General features: G+C 40.2%; 1 protein-coding gene across 2 annotated transcripts in view; it reads right to left on the bottom strand.

Annotated features, from left to right (window-relative positions):
* Positions 1 to 1,490: 1,490 nt before the first annotated feature.
* LOC124151794 overlaps positions 1,491 to 22,859 on the bottom strand; it is an 84,730-nt gene continuing 63,361 nt past the window's right edge. Inside the window, exons 47-52 of one of the 2 annotated variants that reach the window (XM_048401759.1) lie at positions 19,769 to 19,864; positions 18,877 to 19,065; positions 17,841 to 17,907; positions 15,995 to 16,188; positions 10,043 to 10,057; positions 1,491 to 6,290 (exon numbers count right to left, since the gene is read on the bottom strand). In XM_048401759.1, coding sequence (XP_048257716.1) covers positions 6,174 to 6,290; positions 10,043 to 10,057; positions 15,995 to 16,188; positions 17,841 to 17,907; positions 18,877 to 19,065; positions 19,769 to 19,864 — 678 coding nt within the window. In that variant the 3' untranslated portion in view covers positions 1,491 to 6,173. The remainder of the gene's footprint in view (positions 6,291 to 10,042; positions 10,058 to 15,994; positions 16,189 to 17,840; positions 17,908 to 18,876; positions 19,066 to 19,768; positions 19,865 to 22,859) is intronic. The other variant, XM_048401760.1, reaches the window with a different exon arrangement.

Genomic DNA, 22,859 nt, shown 5'->3' with positions numbered 1-22,859 from the left:
AACAGCAATTTTTATATAACTATTCTACTACCAATCTACTGATCTAGGCAAAGATAGGATCAATGTTGAATTAAGCAACACTATTGCCCATTCTCAACCCTCACAGGGACACAACAAACAAGTTTCCCATTTTAGTTACCTCTTAAAACTAGCAATAGGGTGCTGGGGACCTAGAGGGTCACTTTGTTGAAGCTCATAAGCATATGTGCAGGTTTGATGTTGACAAACTTAGGAGCATAGTTAGAGGAAAACTTGGATTCGAACCCAAGACAAGATGGATCCTGCCAAATTGATACAGAGATTCAATTGATTCAGCATTAATTTTGTCCAGTCTTTAAGATTGAAAGATAGTTAAAGAACTACCTGTATCTAGATGTCTTTTGATAAGTCAAGGCCAACAAACCTCCTGATCACATACTATTACGTCACTATATAGGGTGTTTTCATATTCATCTGGTATGGGACCAAGGTGTGCCACATTGAACCCCGGTCAACTGCTGGTTTCAAAGTGAGTTCTCCCTCTGAAAGCTGATCACATCTATGAAAAAACTAAAAAATGTTGAACAATCAAGAGAAATATGAGGACCACACTATGACACACTGTCAGGACAACACTCTGACACAGCGTCAGGACAATACTTTGACACACTGTCATGACAACACTTTGACACACCGTCAGGACAACACTTTGACACACCGTCAGGACAACACTTTGACACACCGTCAGGACAACACTTTGACACACCGTCATGACAACACTTTGACACACTGTCATGACAACACTTTGACACACCGTCAGGACAACACTTTGACATACCGTCATGACAACACTTTGACACACAATCAGGACAACACTTTGACACACCGTCAGGACAACACTTTGACACACCATCATGACAACAAATTGACACACCGTCAGTACAACACTTTGACACACCGTCAGGACAACACTTTGACACACAATCAGGACAACACTTTGACACACTGTCATGACAACACTTTGACATACCATCAGGACAACACTTTGACACACCATCATGACAACACTTTGACACACCGTCATGACAACACTTTGACACCCCGTCATGACAACACTTTGACACACTGTCATGACAACACTTTGACACACTGTCATGACAACACTTTGACACACTGTCAGGACAACACTTTGACACACTGTCATGACAACACTTTGACACACTGTCATGACAACACTTTGACACACTGTCAGGACAACACTTTGACACACCGTCAGGACAACACTCTGACACACCGTCATGACAACACTTTGACACACCGTCAGGACAACACTTTGACACACTGTCATGACAACACTTTGACACACTGTCATGACAACACTTTGACAAAATGTCAGGTTTTCCTTGTTATGATGTAGGAAGACAAGCCTTTGCAAGTCCATATTGACCCTCTCCAAACTGTTGGCTTATTACAGGCAGGCAATTCATAAACACTCATACTGAACCACATGCTTATTGCAACCATTTTTATTTTTTCCTTCTATTCAAAGACATATAACATATAAGTCATAAATATTGAGTTAACTAGATATACACCAAAGTGTAATACTGAGTAAACCTGGATGGTTCTTTGACATGTATAAATCAAGGCATGAATAGAATCGTACAGTTCCTTCCAAAATATAGTGACAACAGCTGGTAACTTGTAGAATATAGGTCATTCTTATGTTACATTATCTGTGTGTTTCAAACAAACAGGGTTTAAAGCAAAGCATGAAACATTACCTCAACAACAGTTCCAAGCCTTTGACTTAAAAGTCTGCATCAGATTTTTCTTTGGCATACATATTAGTTTAAGGTGTTGAACTTTATATTATGAATATGTGATGGACAAACTTCTTGTTGGCATATTTACAAAAGGAATGAGACAGAACCCTACCTGCAGAAATATTTGATGACACATGTAATAAATAGATAAACTGACACACAATGAAAACGCATAATCAACTTTTCTCAAAAATCAGAAAATATGACTTTTTGTGTAAAATGAGATTTGAACCCATTAAACGACATTGTTGTGAAATCTTAATTAGAATTTTGTGGCCATTTTGCCAAATATTACAAAAAATCAAATGTTCATTTTCAAAGTGTTTCAGTATATTAAAATATAAATCAACAAAAAACAATAAAATAAATGTGAAATGTCACAGTTAAATCGCACAGAACAATACACAGATTATATTCAATATTATGGGGACACATTTCCCAGAGTGAATGAGTCAACTTTGTTTTATGCAGCACTCAGCAATATTTAAGCTATATCATTTCAGCATAAACATAATCATGTTTTGGCCATAAAACAAATGGTTGATAGCATGACCACAAGCACCATTTTTGGGGCACAGTCACACAGTCAGCCTTGTCACCACCTGATCCTCATTAGCCAGCTCACCAACCCGTGGTGTAGTGGATAAAGCGTCTGCCGGAGATTGGCTCCCTGACCATGGCATACCAAAAGACGTTAAAAGATGATACTTGATGTTACCCTGTCTGGTCCTCAGCATTAAGGGGATAAGACAAGGACTGGTCAGCTCGGAGTCAGTATACTGTGTCTGAGTGGGGTATCCATGTTAAACTGTGGCATGGTATCTCAGTGGGCTAGCACCATAAACCGGGCATTAGTCCAGACTAGTACAAGCAGCCACACACATATATACACATGTGCATAATCTTGCACATAACAGTAAACCCAATTTCACTTAACGATGACCCATGAAGATCCGGGTTAGGAAAGGACTTCAGCAACCCATGCCGTAACAGGCAACTATGCTTGTCGTAAGAAGCGACTAACGAGATCGGGTGGCCAGACTCGCTGACTTGGTTGATGCATGTCATCATATCCCAATTGTGTGGATCGATGCTCATGATGTCAATCACTGTATGTTCCAGGCTTGATTATTTCCAGACCGCTGTCATATAGCTGGAATATTGCTGAGTGCGGCGTTAAACAAAAATAAGAATAAATTCAAAAACAATAATCACCTGACCTCATTAGTAGGCTCTTTCAAGCAAGAGGACATCTATTGAGACCCAGGAACCCACTGTGGACATGCCACAGGAACTACTCACAGAAACGCAAACAAAAAACAGAAATTTTATGCAATGAAATTGAAAGGAGGCAGTAATGGCTGTGGAATATAATGTTGCTACCATTGCCTGTAATCTGAAACTGTCACATGAATATAGGCACAGTCACTACCCGAGAAGATTCAGCACCTTCAAACATTGTGTTCCGGATCAGACTCCCAACATGATATGATACACCAACAATACCTTTTTGACATATATACAGGGACGGAGTGTGATTCATGAGGACTTTTCAATCACCTTTAAGAGTGGTATAATCATATTGCAAATACATGAAGTTGCAAACAGAAGTGACCTCAATTGACCTCTGTTGAACAGGTCCAACCTGGTTTCAGGTTTGGCATATGATCAGAGTATGAAATTTAAAAATTGCCAGGCTGCCACCAGAACCCACAGACTTTAGAAGCTGCAGGCCCTGACTAAACTCTTCAGGCCCTCATTAATAAACTGCAGCTTATTGTGATAAATACATCGACATGTAAATTTACGGCAGGCCATAAGGACCCATACACATTTGAAACTTATGGGCCCGACACCACAACTACCTGCCACAGGCCTACAGTCAGGCACTTATTTCAAACACTGCATGTAATACCGTCAGTGAGGGGTGTGGGACGAAATAGCTGCGTGGGGTCAGTGATTTAGTGACAGTAGCCTTAAATCAACAAATACAGATTATGGTGTCTGGTGCTGAAACAAGGGTCACTGCTGTTGACACAACCTTTCAAGGTGACCTTGACATTAACTGAATAAATTAAAGAATAACTTATCAACAAAACTCCAATTATCAAAAGACATAAATGGATCAAAATATCCGACAAACTCATGCACCATATCTTTATCAAACTTTGGTAAACGCTCAAAGTCAAAGGAATAGAGTTATTGCAGAGGGAACGAGATGAACAAAGCATGACCAATGATGAACACTCGTCTAGCTGAACACCGTCTTGTCAACATCATGTGTGAAGGCTGAGATAGAACTTCAGGAACGTATGGTAGATAGGGAGTTTTAGATATTCTCAAACAATAACAAATTTAAAGAGTTGAGAAAAAGTAATCAATCATATTCAAATCACAAACTGACATGTTGCACATACACATTAGCAATGAGCAGACTGTATCACAGATTTGATAGGCACAGTCATATTGTACAGCACACAAACAAGTTAAGTTGGTGCCACATGTTAAGTATTCAAAGAGTGATATTGAAAGTGAATTGAAAGGGTCCTTTATTCCATCAAATTTTTAATAAAGGGAAATTAATAAGTCTTTCCAAAAACCATGCTTAAAGTTTTCAGAGAGGGATCATAAATATGAGTCCCAAGAGCCCTTATCAAAATATTTAAAACAGGAAATTGCTTTGTTTCCATGTTTTATCTGCTCACAAACCAAGGAACATTACTGGGCAAATCTGGGATTAAAAACTATGATCACAGGTTCCTGGCATGCCTAAGGGATGCAACTCTGCATCCAAAGTATTTTTCTATCACACTTTTTGAAGAGAGGCTATGGAAGACACTACCTGGAGAATCTTATGCCACAGGATGTGCTCCAAGGAACTCAAAGTGTTTCTTACTCATGAAGGGCTCTCTGAGGCTCCTTGAGTGCAAGTGGTTAAAATGACACTTATAGTTCTAGGGTTTCATGAGCATGTTTAATCTCAAGGGATCTGAAGACTTGTGGCTTCTCTAGGAGCCATTTTCTACAACTATTTAATATTAGAATTACTGCTAAAAAAATAGACAGAACAATAACAATAATCAGACAGTTCTCGAGACAAAAGGTTCCAAGAGCTTTGTTCATTACTACACCATGTGCACAATTCTCATTCAGTCTATGACCACTTAACACTTGCAAAGATTAAAACAACAACATAGTGTCAAAGTAACAGTTGGAATAAAAACATGGGAGTTGCCACTTTTTATACTTGGAAAGTGTAAATACAGTTAATATTCAATAAAGGTTTTCATATATTCCTGGAACATATTGAAACATATCTATGTATCACAGATTTGCATCAAGAAACTGATACTTCAAAAAATGGTAAAATTGACAATGGAATAATGCTGCATAAAAATGGACACTGTCCTTTGGCGTTCAAACATTTTAGCAAATAACAAATCTGTACAAAGTTTGTTAAAATGACATTACTTCTGTTGAAAGAAATACAGAAGCACTGAGCTATAAATATATTTACACAGAGAGATGCATGATACAATATCACAGTGATGACAGTTTAATGAGAGCGACAAGCATTAGCAGAAATTCTGTCACCTTCCAAGATGAATTGCAGCTACTACATTCACAAGCAAGTCAACTTTAAGACTTTCAGTGTCAGTACTAAACATAAATTAGGTCAATGATATTGAAAGTGTCTCCTTGACGAGACGCAAGGTATGATTGATTTAATTTAATCAAAGTTTCCAGTGATATTGAATAGCCTGTGACCTGTATATCCTGTGATGTGTACTCTAGAGAGCGTTTCAGAATTGGAGTTGAAAGGAGTACACCATATACAGCACACAATCTATATGACTGCAGTTTAAACACCATCAGCTAAATCATAAAGCTGAGATTCACCTATGCCATGCCACTCCTTCCACTGAGGGAACACAGCCTACAAAACACAAGCCTCTGAGAGGGGCAATGTACATCTTCCCGAGGCAAGGGAGTTACCTGAATATAAAAGTCCAGTTTCCACCCTTGCCGAACTAGGCTGGAATTATGGAGTTACATCTTGGCTGGACTAACGAGTCTATGCATAGTCCAATCAAAATCGCGCGATGTAAATCCAGGATGTAGATTGTGTGGTAGTTGGTACTCTTGTCTCTTACATGGATCTAAATCACCCGATTTGTAACTTTATTGTAATATTATTGTAACATTATCGCAACTTACAACAACCACAAGCCCACCTCAGCCCAGAGACTTCGTACACACCCTGTACAATTAGACTTCTTCTATGATGGTGTAACACCCTGTTCTACCATAGCACACACATAGATCATGGCCCTGATGGCCTGTCATACATAGTCAAAGTTATGTCCCCTATGGTCTTCCATCCCCCAGCTGTAGTTCCTCCAACTGGACGATGGTTTGATGGTGGTCGCTTTCGAACTCGTTCAGCAACTGTTCAGCAATCCGACTGCGTAATCGTCCGCCCACCTGCAACATGCAAGGCACCTGTTGAAGCAGCAATATGACTGGTAAGCTGAAAAAGCAGCAATAAGATTGACATGTCTGAACACAGTAGTAAGATTGACTTGTCTGAACACAGCAATATGACTGATGTGTTCCAATGCAGCAATATGTTTCGTAGGGCCAAGAAAAGCAATGTATTCATGTGTCTGAATGAAGCCAAATGATTGATATGATCAAAAGCAGCAATTCAATCTCATTAAAATCAGAACTTAGTTCTTGCTATTGCTAAACAAAGATCTGAGGAAATTGTTAAGTGTTCATTTAGACTTCATAACTATCAAGTTATAACAGATAGAAGTGGTTGGTCATTGGATTTACTCCTCAGCTTCAAGAACACCATCAGACAACTCCAACAGTGATGTAATACATATGTGCGTACAGTAAGGGAGGTAACTCTCAAGCCATCAATACGTAACAGACATCCCATTAAGGGTCATGTCAGAATGACCTTTCATCCGACCAATCAAAGCGTCGCTTACCAGATCATGAAAGTGACAGTCAAAATGTGTTTTCTAATCATGCAACCTCGAAAACGTTAACATGGGGTATTGCGAACATCAGTTACGACCCATCAGTCAAAATAATCGTCCATCACTTCCGTGGGATAAACATTTGAATGGAGGAAGCATTACACAGTATGTGAGAGCATTGCCATACAATCCCAACCATTTATTAGACATTCCGAAATGTTCGTTTGTTCAGTTTTCAAAATTTCAATCGAGAACTGTGTCAACATATTTTTCAAGTGTAGTCTGAAATGGAAGTTGCCAGGTTGAAACTAGTGCCGTAAAACTCTAGAGAGCTGCTTTCTTATTGGCTGATGTTGGCTTCTTGTTAGTCGTTTCAGTAGTCAGTCAAAGTTCGTCTTTGTTTAGCAGCAGCGAGAACTTAGATCTGATTTTAATTGAGATTGGCAGCAATTATGATCGGTAATTCTCAAAGGTAAGTAAAAATTATACTTTTTAAATATCCCAACAACAGCCTACACCCATAAATGAGCAAAAAAGAATAAATAAAAAACAAAACTTTACAAGTTTTGACATTGAAAAAAAAAACTTGATTAAAATGCATGCCTAAGGAAATCCTTATCAAACATGTCTTCATCAAAAAATAATTATTACAACACACAAAAGGTAAAAGATGAAAAATAAAACAAAACAAATGGGTTTTTAATTTCTGAGATGTAAGCACCAGCTGCAGCTGTAAGCATTATGGTGACCAGCTGCGTCCCGGCTCAAACACACACGTGTAGGGAATGTTGTCATTATCAGCATAGCACACTCTACCCCATTACCTGTTTAGCTCACTTACTAAACATACACACTACAACTGACTGAAATAGGTCATTCAATAAAGATCACACGCTGCAGCTATTGCAAGACCCTTGAAGATCCGGGGTAGAATAGGTCTTCAGCAACCCATGCTTGCCGTAAAAGGCGACTATGCTTTTTGTAAGAGGCAACTAATGGGATCGGGTGGTCAGGCTCGCTGACTTGGGTTGATGTATGTCATCGATTGCATGGATCGATGCTCATGTTGTCAAACACTGGATTGTTTGGTCCAGGCTCGATTACTTACAGACCGCTGTCATATAGTGGGAATATTGCTGAGTGCGGCGTTAAACAACAAACAAACAAACAAAGTTACTGCAATATTCTATTCAGTCTCATGATTGAGTCAATCTTGCAATATCTGGTCATCCTCAGAAACAAATGACAGCAGTGTACGAATGCACCGTATTGGTTGTGGTAAATGCCACACTCAGCAATATTCCAGCAATATGACAGCGACCTATTAATAATCACTGGATCAGACAATCCAGTGATTGACCTCATGAGCATCAATCGATGCTGTTGGGAACAATGACATGCCAAGTCAAAGATCCTAAACACCGGATCCACTTTGTCGCCTCTTATGATGGCCAGCATAGGTTGCTGGGGACCTCTATTCCTACCCGGAATATTCATGGTTTCTTGGTTGTGACTGGAGTTTGGCCTAGGGCTTGGGAGGGGGGATAGCAGCATCCCATGTAGATACTGCTTTGTTTGTTTGTTGTTTAACACCCGAATATTCCAGCTATGTGATGGCGGTCTGTATATAATCAAGTCTTAACCACACAATCCAGTGATCGATATTGTGAGCAGCGATCCCCACAGCCCGGTATTAGGACAGGCCATATCAACCTGATCCATTGAGTCGCTTCTTATGACCAGAAAAGGTTGCGGGGGACCTACTGCAATCTGGAATCCTGATGCATTATCATATGTTTAATTACATCACAGCAAGAGAGAGGGGGGCATGGGGGGCCCAGTTGTGTAAGGCATCACAATTCACTGTGCGTCCTTTGGGTATGCCAGAGACCTATGGTTGTGGGTACGAATCCCGGTTTACCCTGATTATGTTTCAAGGTTTGTCAGCACCAAACCCGTGCTCGTGGGTTTCACCAAAGTAGGAAACGTCTGAGACCTGCATCACTTCAGGCTTTCCTCCAACATTAAGCTGACACACTGTGCTATAACTGGAATACTGTTCAAAGCAGCATTAAACCGAACTCACTCACTCAGAATTAGGGAAGTAGATAGAGGGTAAAGTTTGTCCTCTATCCCCAGTAACCATTTGTTATATCTATTCATTTAATCAAAAACTATTTCACAAGAGCTAATAGGAAGTAATTATTATTGACTAACATACCACAAAACATTAATATTTTATGAAAAAACGAATGTAAACATTATCATATAAAACAAGTAACATGTCATTTTCATTGTGTTGTGAAAAGTTAAACCACACATCACTACTCCTACAAAAACAAAAACAACAACCCCTGTATTAATCATATCATCCTGAACATGAAACATTCTACACGTCTATCACTGTTACCTTCAGCGAATGGAGGGAAACAACTGAAATCAAATTAGATTAACAACTGAAAAAAACTTGTGATAACTAACATAGACTAACTAATATAGTCCAGTGAAACCATTCTACTGGACACATATCTACAGTGAGGTGGAGGTATACTACTCAATATAAGTTAAGGACCCCCCCAATTCTTTAGAATCGGGTAGTCCTTAACTTCTTTTTGGTAGCATCAAAGGTTTTATAATGGATAATAAAATCAGACACATCTATATCTCTCTGTATACAAATAACTATGTCAGAAAATCTTGTGTGTTTGGCTCAACTTCAAAGATGGATTTGATGATTAGATATAAGAGTTTTTTGTAACAGTCATTTTTCCAAATGCTAAAAGAATTGTCAGTTTTGGTTTAAGTTGATTTGTGTTCTGTATTTTTTTAGATCTGATAGCAATTTTTTTCATGAAATGACACAATATCCTAAATGAGAATAAAGACCAAAATGTTTGTGATTCACAAGATCTTCCTGATAGTGTATATTAAACATAGGATCATCAACATGCCAAGAATCGTCACACCACACCACAGCACAACAAAACCCACTGTCACACCAGGAGATTTGAAAAACAATAACACCCCAAAAAGCAATCATTTGTCATAATTTCGGATTTAAAAGTGATGATATCAGCAACGGCTCCTGGTGCGACAATATATAGACACACAGACAGATAGGTCATGACCCAACACATGCAGGTCAGGTGAGGTCAGGTCATGACCCAACACATGCAGGTCAGGTGAGGTCAGGTCATGTAGCGTGCATAAAACTGAAATAGGGGTGGGAGGAAGACTATTTCTCACCTTGGCTCTCATTAACTGGAAGATTAGCACAACAGTAAATATATTGTTGCTTAATTAGATGAGTTACGTCAGATTCAGCTCTTATCAGTACTGTTTCATGTACCAAATTGGATTTGATATTGACTTTGATTTTATCAGAAACAATTTTTGACAAGGCTAAATTTTGCAAATTACTTGAACTTTGTAAGTTGAACCTTACAACAAAATAATACATTTTTGGTAAATGTTTTACTAAAGCTGCTCTAACTTAATTAGCCGGAAACATGATTGTATCCCACATTAGGCAGCAACACTCAGCAATGTTCCAGCTATAATCTCTTACTTATATATGAAGGCAGCCTGTAAATAATTAAGTCTGGCAAAGACAATCCAGTGATCAATATTGTGAGCACCGATCCACACCCTTGGGGTACGATGACACACTATCAATTAAGTGTCAAGGTCTGACCACCTGGGCCCACTTGCACAAAGCAATCTTAGAGCTAGGACCATCGTAAGCCTATGTTAAAGTATGGGAGTTACGATCATCTTAGCACCAAGATCGCTTTGTGCAAATGTGCCCTGATCCAGTGGGTCACCTCTTAATTATGTTTGTTTGTTGTTTAACGCCGCACTCAGCAATATTCTAGCTCTATGATGGCGGTCTGTAAAACAGTCGAGTCTGGACCAGACAATCCAGTTATTGACATCATGAGATCGATCCACGCAATTGGGATCGATGACATGTATCAACCAAGTCAGCGATCCTGACCACCCGATCCCGTTAGTCGCTTTTTATGACAAGCATAGTCGCCTTTTACGGCAAGTATGGGTTGCTGAAGACCTATTCTACCCCTTACCTTCACGGGTCGTCACCTCTTATGACCAGCATAGGTTGCTTGGAGTCTTTTCTAACCTCGAATACCCACGAGGTCCATGAGGAAAGTATTTTATTGAAAGTTTGTGTATTGATATCCAAAGTTACCAGTATACATAAGAGGAACATGCAAAAGAGTATGATGTTCTATACAAGTTTTCAAGACACAGTTATTTTAATTGACTAAAATGTCTAAATGTTTTGAGTTTTTTTTGTTTCCTTGATGATGGAATGAATACCCTTGTCAAAAGTTTATATGTTGGATAATGTATTATGTCATGATATGCACAAATATAATCTTCTATGTAAATACACCTTCAATATATGCCAAAATAAATTTCTGATAATAAATAAGCACTGATAAGGTTGAATATGACATCAGGAATATTCATGTACATATCAATGACTGTTGTGTTGACTGAAGGTGAAGGTCAGTGTATACATATATCATGGTTAACATTTATACTAAGTTATCCTATAATAATTAGATCCACATCAAGTGCTTTTATGAGTTATCATGGTGTAATATTTATACTGTACATCATTTCATATAATTATAGTTTAGCAAGTAATACTTATCATCAGGTAAAATGTATATATAAAATATCAGTAGTTTCAGTTATAGCTTTTTAGATAGATGCTAGCCTAAGGTAATTGGACCGCATCTCCTAGACATACAAATCAATTAAACTATGTAGACGTAACTCTTGTTTTATTGAATAGTACGTCTAGGAGATGCGCTCTCGTTACCTTAGGCTAGCATCTATCTAAAAAGGTATAACTGAAACTAGTTAGACATATCTTTTGTCTGGGAGATGGGATCTTGATACCTTAGGCTAGCATTTATCTAAAAGCTTCAAATCAATTAAACTATGTAGACGTAACTCTTGTTTTATTGAATAGTATGTCTAGGAGATGCGGTCCCATTACCTTAGGCTAGCATCTATCTAAAAAGCTATAACTGAAACTAGTTAGACATATCTTTTGTCTGGGAGATGGGATCTTGATACCTTAGGCTAGCATTTATCTAAAAGCTTCAAATCAATTAAACTATGTAGACGTAACTCTTGTTAACAATAACAAACTACCTAAATGAACACCAAATTAAAAATCTTAAACAAAACTGCAAACAATCAAATATCTTCACCCCTAAACTTAAAATACCCAAAATAGACACAACACTAGCTAGCCAAATAAATAAACAAACCGACCCAAACATAGCTTAAACTACCACACTAGCATACATACACGAAAATTGGCCAAATTGGTGTCACATTTACACGGACGGATCCTCAGATCCGACCTCCAAACACACAGGTTTCGGAGTCCATACCACACAACCAACTAAAACCACACAATCCTTCCGTCTCCCAAACAACCAATCAATATTCATGGCAGAACTAATGGGCATGGCCTCAGCCCTCCATAATCAAGAATCCAAAAACCACAATAAAATCCTAATACTTACCGACTCCCTAAGTGGACTGCAATCCCTCCAAAACAAAAATACCCAAAACCGACCTAAATTAATAAATCAAAGCTCCAACGACCTAACTAAGGCAGGCAAACACATAATCTTCTTGTGGATACCTGCCCACGTAGGAATATACGGTAATGAAAACGCCGATAAAGCAGCTAAACTATCCCTCAAAATCCCAGAAATTAGCTTAAACTTACCCATCTCAAAATCAGAAATTAAAAGTGTAAACAAGCAAAAAATCACAAAAAAATGGCATAACCTATATCTAAACTCAAATAGCAAAATCAAAAAAGTGCTCAGCAAACCACTAACCAAACCAAAATTCTCCATCCATCAAAAAAAATCGACAGAGTAATCACTAAACTCCAAACAGGACACACCAACCTAAATAACCACCTAAAAAAAATAAAAAAACACACTACAGCTAACTGCCCACACTGCAAACAACCAGAAACCCCAGAACACGCACTCATCCACTGCACACACTACCTAACACATCGAACCGCATTACAAACCACCCTCAATCTAAACAAGGCTCTCACTCTAGAAGCAATACTAAACCCACAAAATAAACTAGAAAACTTCAAGGGCTTAGGCGTATTCTTAATAAAACGGAACTAATAAAACACATCTAAAAACACAATAACCTACCAAATCAAAATCACATAAACAAACAAACATCCACCATACCCAGCTCCCTTAGTTCTCCTCCCCAACCCCATCGGCATCTATTCCAAATCTCAAAATTCCCAAATTCTATATAAGCAACCCCTAAACCCCCCTCTTGGGTTGCACAGACCACTTTCGCCCCTTTCGGAAACACATTAAATGGCCTGGCCGGGCCCGTGTGCGAAATACTCATCAGTCGGAAAGCGCACGTTAAATCTCCAAAGTAAGTAAGTAAGTAACTCTTGTTTTATTGAATAGTATGTCTAGGAGATGCGGTCCCATTACCTTAGGCTAGCATCTATCTAAAAAGCTATAACTGAAACTACTGATATTTTATATATACATTTTACCTGATGATAAGTATTACTTGCTAAACTATAATTATATGAAATGATGTATAAATATTACACCATGATAACTCATAAAAGCACTTGATGTGGATCTAATTATTATAGAATAACTTAGTATAAATGTTAACCATGATACATATCTCACTGGTCCAAACCTTGTTACTATGGAAACCGCACTATCCAGATGACTGGTGAATAGTCTGGATATACAAGGCTGCACTGTAGGCTTTTGCAAATTGCAATTATTCCTCTTTGAAAAGCTGAAAATCTCATATTTCAGACCAAACTAACTGCTTGTTTTCCATAACTACCTGCTCTCACTGGACATTTAAAAAATAGAAAAATTCTGTAATTGGAAATAAGTTCCTCAAGTAAGCATCTATCTCAAAATGTATCAAGATTGACAATTTGCCTGTGAGAAGGAAAGCAAAATATGAATTCCATTTTTTATGGGTGTTATACATAAGAAAATACATAATAGGCATAATGCAGTAATAGGTTTAGTCCCTTTTTTAAGAAAAGATCTTTTAATTAACTTTCCCTTTAATCTTCAGGTAGTTTGTTAATAACAAAATATAAAACAATAAATCAACCAAATCTAGCCTTAAAAACTTGTAGAATTCTTAGTCTTTCTTTTTTGTTTTATTAACAAATGTCTTACATCCATTTATCGACTCGATAAAATTCGATAGGTCAAAATATTGAATTATCTTGTGCATGCTTGTAAGCAACACCCAACTATCAGTTTAGCTAGAACATAGAACACTGTATGACGCAGGGACTCCACAACACTGATATAGAGGTGACCATGCACACACATGCTTATGTCTTGTTACGAATACAATCTAGGACTGGTTAAAATTTGTAGAATGTTAAACTCTTTCCTGTCATTTTCTGATTTTCCAAAAGGGGTGAAATCAGAAATATATTTTTTTCTGTAAATCAAATATTAAACATGTCCTAATTTCATACCAGTACCTACACAGGTTAATTTCAATAAATGAAAAAGAAATCTTGATTCATAGATGGAATATCAGTCAACATTTTGTAAGCTAATCACTACTGGTAACCAGATGTGATGAAGATGCACAGAGGTATTTGTGAACAGTGGGCACCAATGGATGATACCAATACAAGTAGTTCTGTGTGCAATATACACTCCCGACAGCCATGTGCATAATACTGCTACAGGTGACAGCATCACTCTCACAGAGAACACACAAACCATGCACGTTTTAGAGGGGGTGCACATTCTCCATTTTTTCAGACCTTACTGTGCCCTTGGCCAAATCACGAAGTAATTTTGGTATAATGTGCACACACCATTGTTCACAATGATAGGAATAAAGACACTCTGTGGTTACACTTGACTGATTGTTAGTTTGTCATTAAGAGGTACAGAATCATTTCTTCTTAACGAACATACTTCTCTATATGTTTCTATGGTTTGTTTCTTTTGGCGGTGAGTATATAATACCAATAACTCCTGCAAATGGACAGTGCTAATCAGTGATATTCATCGGGGTGACAACACCGATCATCTCTTCTCTGTTTACCAGTAAGCATCACATAGCTTATCATCTACCTTCATCAGTCCTTCACAGGTTTGTATACACTGCATTCCTCCATCACATCCTCTATACATCCTTGTGCATATACATCTTATAGTTCACTGGTAGTCGTGGGGGCACGGGTGGCCCAGTCGTCTAAGGCGCCGCGATTCGCTGTGCAGAGTTGCGTCCCTTGGGCATGCCAGACACCTATGATCTTGGGTTCAAATCCCAGTTTGCCCTGATTATGTTTCTGGGTTTGTCAGCATCATACCCGTGCTCGTGGGTTTCACCGAAGTGGTAAACGTCTGAGACCTGCATCACTTCGGGCCTTCCTCCCACATTAAGCTGACACACCGTGATATGACTGGAATACTGTTAAAAGCGGCGTTAAACCCAACTCACTCACTCACTGGTAGTCGCCATTTTCAACCAACGAACCAAACAAAAGCCTGGTTCACTTGATAGGGATGACCAATGAACACTCAGCTTACATCACAGCAAGGGTTGGTTTGTTGTTTAACGCCGCACTCAGCAATATTTCAGCTATATGACAGTGGTCTGTAAATAATCGAGGCTGGACCAGACAATCCAGTGATTGATATCATGAGCATCGATCTGTGCAATTGGGATACAATGACATGCATTAACCAACTCAGCGAGCCTGACCACCCAGATCTTCACGGGTATCACAGCAAGGAGTAATTTTCATTGCTTAATGACGTGTGCAACATGTGCTATATCTGAGTGGCCGTCCGCTCTGTGCACTGCCGCAATGGTAGGATTCGCTCAATATTGATGTAAAGAATTTTGGACAAAGGATGTGTATGAGGTATAAAAGGTGTCATTTCACTAGCGACCTAAAAGTAGATATACGTCACTACCACACAGCACATCATTGTATGTATTCACATGTGATTGAAGAACGTAGTGATTACAAACCCGGGAAGTAATGACAGTGATCATCTACACTTGCAAGTTCACCCACATCACATCACTAGGCCTCTAGCTGCACTGTAATAAGTCTGTACTATGTTGGGGACTTACAGTCTTGGGTCTCTGCATCTTCTTATAGTCCAAGTTGTTGAGGAGGTTGTCCCCAACGGGTGTCGGGCTGCGGTTACCCGGCCACGTGATCTGGGGGGGCCACATACCCCCGGCTGATGTCCCCCGACTTCCAGGCACCACCGGCCGCCGACCTGTCACGCCTGCCGACATTGCCCGGGACCGTATCTTGGCAGCTGTAAATGTGGGGATAGATGTGTGGAATCTTGCAGCATCTGAATAAATACTAAGTCAGGACTGGCAAAGTAAATCACAGCATCATTACATCACTTTAACTGGACTGATAAGGATTTTGACCATGTGCAATGATGATAGTAAAATTCTTGGATATTACCGTATTCTACATAATAAGCGCCCAGTGCACTATCAAAATTAGAAATAGGGGGCTCTTATTAGAATATTATTTTGGTGAAATAAAAACAGAGTTGAAAGATCGTTAATTTCGTGGTTATGCTGACAGCCTGAAATGTTTATATACAACAGATATATTTTTCCAGAGTTTAATTGCCCATAATTAAGGGTGCATATAACACATGATCGAGTGCATATTATACACAAATAAATTTAAGTCTTGTGTACATTGATCAATCGAAAAGGGTGCTAATTGGGATTGTTGACTTGCCAATATATTAGCAAATATTGCCGTGGGTGCTTATTAGAGTGGGGCGCTTATCACGTCAAATACGGTATGTGAAATTGAAGATGGCTGTGTTCATGCCTTGGACCCCAAAAATTATTACTGAGAGTTTTCTGGACAGGAAGTGGAGAGAGCAGGACAATTCCTGATTTATATATGTCTTTCCATGATAAAATGATTCACAAAAGGAGAATATTAATTTTAATCCAGAATCCCAGAATCTGTTCATCAATTGCTCAACCCTTGGGAATGAGAGAATGACGAAGCTTGATTCAAACAGTGCTTTGAATAGGTTTTCAGTTATACAGCTGAGTGACAGCTGATTGTGGACATTTTCCACGGGTATAATGCAGGCAAACCAAGGCAGATTCTTGCATTTAATGAAGAATTATTGGATTCTGATATGGTAAAGGGAAGCAGCTTGGAACAACTGGGCCAACCATGCCCAAAACAAAGTCACAGAGCATGACAACCCGATCTAATTGGTTGCCTATTATGACCAACATAGGTAGATTGGGACCTATTTAAACCAGAATCCCCATGTGTTAATAAAAAAAGAGGAAATGTTGAGAGTTTTGACCTCTTCAAACCTGCAATCTCCATGGGTTAATACCAAAAGAGGAAACGTTGAGAGTTTTGACCTATTCTAACCCAGAATCCTCACATGTTAATACCAAAAGAGGAAATGTTGAGAGTTTTGACCTATTCTAACCTGGAATCTCCATGGGTTAATACCAAAAGAGGAAATGTTGAGAGTTTTGACCTATTCTAACCTGGAATCTCCATGGGTTAATATCAAAAGAGGAAATGTTGAGAGTTTTGACCTATTCTAACCCAGAATCCTCACATGTTAATACCAAAAGAGGAAATGTTGAGAGTTTTGACCTATTCTAAACCAGAATTCTCATGGGTTAATACCAAAAGAGGAAATGTTGAGAGTTTGGGCCTATTCTAACCCAGAATTCTCATGGGTTAATACTAAAAGAGGAAATGTTGAGAGTTTGGGCCTATTCTAACCCAGAATCCCCATGGGTTAATACCAAAAGAGGAAATTTGAGAGTTTTGACCTATTCTAACCCAGAATACCCACAGATTAATACTAAAACAGGAAATATTGAGAGTTTTAGTGTAAGATAGGAAGACCTTGAGTGCTGGGTAGCTCTACCCTGAGTAGTAGTGTCAGTTACATACATGGAACTGGCGGCTGAAGAGCAGCGGAGGACTGGGAACGATTCACAACGGTCTCGTAGTCATACACCTGCAAACAGAATACATACATTAACATAGTCAACAAAATATAGTTCCAACACAAACAATATCCTAGTGCATCACAATTCTCGAATGGATACACAGTCTAACGTTGACAAGCTACAAACCTGATCTATAACAGTTCTACAATCATTCTATAACTTTATTCTTCCCACCATTCCAATGCAGTAGTGACACATATTTTGGCGTGTATATACTCAAACACAAAAGCATCAATGAGTGAGCATGTTTTTATGTATAATATTGTGAACTTTTAGAGGTAAGGTGAAATGTTGTTTAATGTTGCGTTTAAGATTATTGCACTTTTATAGCAACATGCATGCATGCATACATGGCATCGTGAGTGTGTAGCTGCTTGTAATTGTCAGCTAATGCCAGCTTTATAGTGCCTGCTTCAACAGCGTTAGAAATTGGCATTAGTCCTATAAGTCCTTGCCAAAATGCCCAATAGTTAAGTGATCCTAAGGACTAGGAGAACTTTGCCTTATGTAGGTTTTTTTCTATATGTTATCATAATAAGGACTGGTGGACTAAAACTGATAGTTTCTATGGCTGTACTGATCATGAGACACCATGCCATTGTTTGACATGGATACTCCACATATACACATTATACTGACTCTGAGCTGACCAGTCCTTGTTTTATGCCGTTAATATCAACAAATACTAACTCTCAACGTCTTTTGATATAATGAAGTCGGGGATAGAGCCTAGGTTTAGTTCTCTGGGCAAAATGCTCTATCCGTGAGACTACACAGGTGGTCTGTCAATTTCTATAAGCACATAACTAAAAAAATATCTTTTTTTTTAAATTTGAAGAGTGCTCAGTGAATTTTGACTTTGATGTGTCAGTAATTATTCAGCAGACTTCCCTATCACAGAATAAAAGTATCAACAGTAACCTTTGTTAAATCAACGAAACATGCTGAGTTGATAGTTTCTTAAACTGTAAACTGACCGTAGCCTGCAGTTCATCAACACGCTGGAAGGCATCCAGCTTGAGGTTCCTCTCGTGGGTCAGCTGTTTCTTGATGCAGGTCACATCCTTCCGGACCTTCTCCTGGGTCATGCTCTGGAGGCGGACATTCCGTTCCTGCTCGTCCGACAGAATCCGAAGTCGCACCTCCTTATCCTCCAGCTCATCAAGCTGACAGAGAAACAACATACAGTTGAGAGTTGTTGAGAGTTTTGACCTATCCTAACCCAGAATTCTCATGGGTGAATACCAAAAGAGGAAATGTTGAGAGTTTTAGTGTAAGATAGGAAGACCTTGAGTGATGGTAGCTCTACCCTGAGTAGTAGTGTCAAAATATAGTTCCAACACAAACAATATCTTAGTGCATCACAATTCTCGAATGGTATATGTGTTCCTGGCTATTAAACCCAGATCATTCTTGTGACAAGCTACTAGTTACCTAATCACAAGAGGAGAATAGGACAAGGTCAGCTATTTATCTTTTTACATAAAATGAAACATATGAAGTAAAATCATGTATAATATTTCTGATTGAAATGCTTATTTTTTTAGTTTTTCACTCACTATTTATGGTAGCATTACAGTTTGTCTGTTTGATGTATAACGTCACACTCAGCAATATTCCAAGAACATGACTGGTTGGTAGATAACTGAGTCTGGACCAGACAATCCATGTTTGTGGGTGTACATAACTGAATTTATTTATGACATGTTTTCAAATCAATGGCTGATGCAATGTTAAGATGTTAACTCTTGTTAACTCATCAACAAGAGATATGTACTGCAAAGATTGAACAAGTCCAGAGACTACATTGAATGATTAGACCACACATATTTTGATATCGTCAGTGCAAGTCAGCAAGCATCTACTGACCAGTTTCTCTATGTTGGCTTGCTTGGCCTGCTCCAGCTGTCTCTTGCTGCGTTCCTTCTGCATGATCTCATGCTGCTTCTCCAGCTTCATCTTCAGCTGCAGCAACAACCACAGATACACATGGGGTGCAGACACACACACATACATTGGGTGCAGACACATACACGGGGTGCAGACACACACACATACATTGGGTGCAGACACACACACATGGGGTACACACACACACACACAAAAGGGGTGCAGATGCACACACACACATGGGGTGCAGACACACACACACATGGGTCCAGATGCACACACAAACATGGGGTGCAGACACACACAAACATGGGGTACAGACACACACACATGGGGTGCAGATGCACACACACATACATTGGGTGCAGACACACACACATGGGGTGCAGACACACACACATGGGGTACACACACAAATGGGGTGCAGATGCACACACACAAACATGTGTTGCAGACACAAACATTGGGTGCAGACACACACAAACATGGGGTGCAGACACACAAACATGGGGTGCAGACACACAAACATGGGGTGCAGACACACACAAACATGTGGTGCAGACACAAACATGGGGTGCAGACACACAGATATGGGGGTACAGACACACACACACATGGTCAGACACACACATACATGGACAGGTGGGGTGAAATGGAGTTTAACGCTGCGTCCAAGATAATTGCATTTGTATTAAGACGTGTATGCACATGTGTGTGGCCGCTTCAGCTAGTCTGGACCATGCCACAGTGTAACATGAAAACTCCCTCAGACACACCTCCTTCTTAGGGCTTTAAGATTCGTTCGGGTTGTTACAAATACAGACCTCAAAATTTTAATTACTTTTAATAAAGCGTAACAGCGCTAAGTTTACATTTTCACACTTTAATTCTCGGCAATCATATTGTACATCATACTGGCTACATAATGATGTAAAAACTCCATCACTATTTTTCATGATACGTGCATTTAAAGTTTAGAAAAAGAAGCAATCCTGCATCTCCACAGACAGGAAACAGGACAAAGCAACAAGAAACGACCTTCACCTTGAGCACCTACAGTACTAACTGCTGACTAGTGTTTCCCTCCCTGCCTACCTCCTTGTCCAGCTGCTTCTACAGTACTAACTGCTGACTGGTGTTTCCCTCCCTGCCTACCTCCTTGTCCAGCTGCTTCTACAGTACTAACTGCTGACTGGTGTTTCCCTCCCTGCCTACCTCCTTGTCCAGCTGTTTCTACAGTACTAACTGCTGACTGGTGTTTCCCCCCCTGCCTACCTCCTTGTCCAGCTGTTTCTACAGTACTAACTGCTGACTGGTGTTTCCCCCCTGCCTACCTCCTTGTCCAGCTGTTTCTACAGTACTAACTGCTGACTGGTGTTTCCCTCCCTGCCTACCTCCTTGTCCAGCTGTTTCTACAGTACTAACTGCTGACTGGTGTTTCCCTCCCTGCCTACCTCCTTGTCCAGCTGTTTCTACAGTACTAACTGCTGACTGGTGTTTCCCTCCCTGCCTACCTCCTTGTCCAGCTGTTTCTACAGTACTAACTGCTGACTGGTGTTTCCCTCCCTGCCTACCTCCTTGTCCAGCTGTTTCTACAGTACTAACTGCTGACTGGTGTTTCCCCCCTGCCTACCTCCTTGTCCAGCTGTTTCTACAGTACTAACTGCTGACTGGTGTTTCCCTCCCTGCCTACCTCCTTGTCCAGCTGTTTCTACAGTACTAACTGCTGACTGGTGTTTCCCTCCCTGCCTACCTCCTTGTCCAGCTGTTTCTACAGTACTAACTGCTGACTGGTGTTTCCCCCCTGCCTACCTCCTTGTCCAGCTGTTTCTACAGTACTAACTGCTGACTGGTGTTTCCCTCCCTGCCTACCTCCTTGTCCAGCTGTTTCTACAGTACTAACTGCTGACTGGTGTTTCCCTCCCTGCCTACCTCCTTGTCCAGCTGTTTCTACAGTACTAACTGCTGACTGGTGTTTCCCCCCTGCCTACCTCCTTGTCCAGCTGTTTCTACAGTACTAACTGCTGACTGGTGTTTCCCTCCCTGCCTACCTCCTTGTCCAGCTGTTTCTACAGTACTAACTGCTGACTGGTGTTTCCCTCCCTGCCTACCTCCTTGTCCAGCTGTTTCTACAGTACTAACTGCTGACTGGTGTTTCCCCCCTGCCTACCTCCTTGTCCAGCTGTTTCTACAGTACTAACTGCTGACTGGTGTTTCCCTCCCTGCCTACCTCCTTGTCCAGCTGTTTCTACAGTACTAACTGCTGACTGGTGTTTCCCTCCCTGCCTACCTCCTTGTCCAGCTGTTTCTACAGTACTAACTGCTGACTGGTGTTTCCCCCCTGCCTACCTCCTTGTCCAGCTGTTTCTACAGTACTAACTGCTGACTGGTGTTTCCCTCCCTGCCTACCTCCTTGTCCAGCTGTTTCTACAGTACTAACTGCTGACTGGTGTTTCCCTCCCTGCCTACCTCCTTGTCCAGCTGTTTCTACAGTACTAACTGCTGACTGGTGTTTCCCTCCCTGCCTACCTCCTTGTCCAGCTGTTTCTACAGTACTAACTGCTGACTGGTGTTTCCCCCCTGCCTACCTCCTTGTCCAGCTGTTTCTACAGTACTAACTGCTGACTGGTGTTTCCCCCCCTGCCTACCTCCTTGTCCAGCTGTTTCTACAGTACTAACTGCTGACTGGTGTTTCCCCCCTGCCTACCTCCTTGTCCAGCTGTTTCTACAGTACTAACTGCTGACTGGTGTTTCCTTCCCTGCCTACCTCCTTGTCCAGCTGTTTCTACAGTACTAACTGCTGACTGGTGTTTCCCCCCTGCCTACCTCCTTGTCCAACTGTTTCTACAGTACTAACTGCTGACTGGTGTTTCCCCCCCTGCCTACCTCCTTGTCCAGCTGTTTCTACAGTACTAACTGCTGACTGGTGTTTCCCTCCCTGCCTACCTCCTTGTCCAGCTGTTTCTACAGTACTAACTGCTGACTGGTGTTTCCCTCCCTGCCTACCTCCTTGTCCAGCTGTTTCTACAGTACTAACTGCTGACTGGTGTTTCCCTCCCTGCCTACCTCC

Source organism: Haliotis rufescens, unplaced genomic scaffold (assembly GCF_023055435.1).
Source record: "Haliotis rufescens isolate VD_foot unplaced genomic scaffold, xgHalRufe1.0.p SCAF_23, whole genome shotgun sequence".
Lineage (NCBI taxonomy): Eukaryota > Metazoa > Mollusca > Gastropoda > Lepetellida > Haliotidae > Haliotis > Haliotis rufescens.
This window is presented reverse-complemented; position numbering and strand designations above follow the sequence as displayed.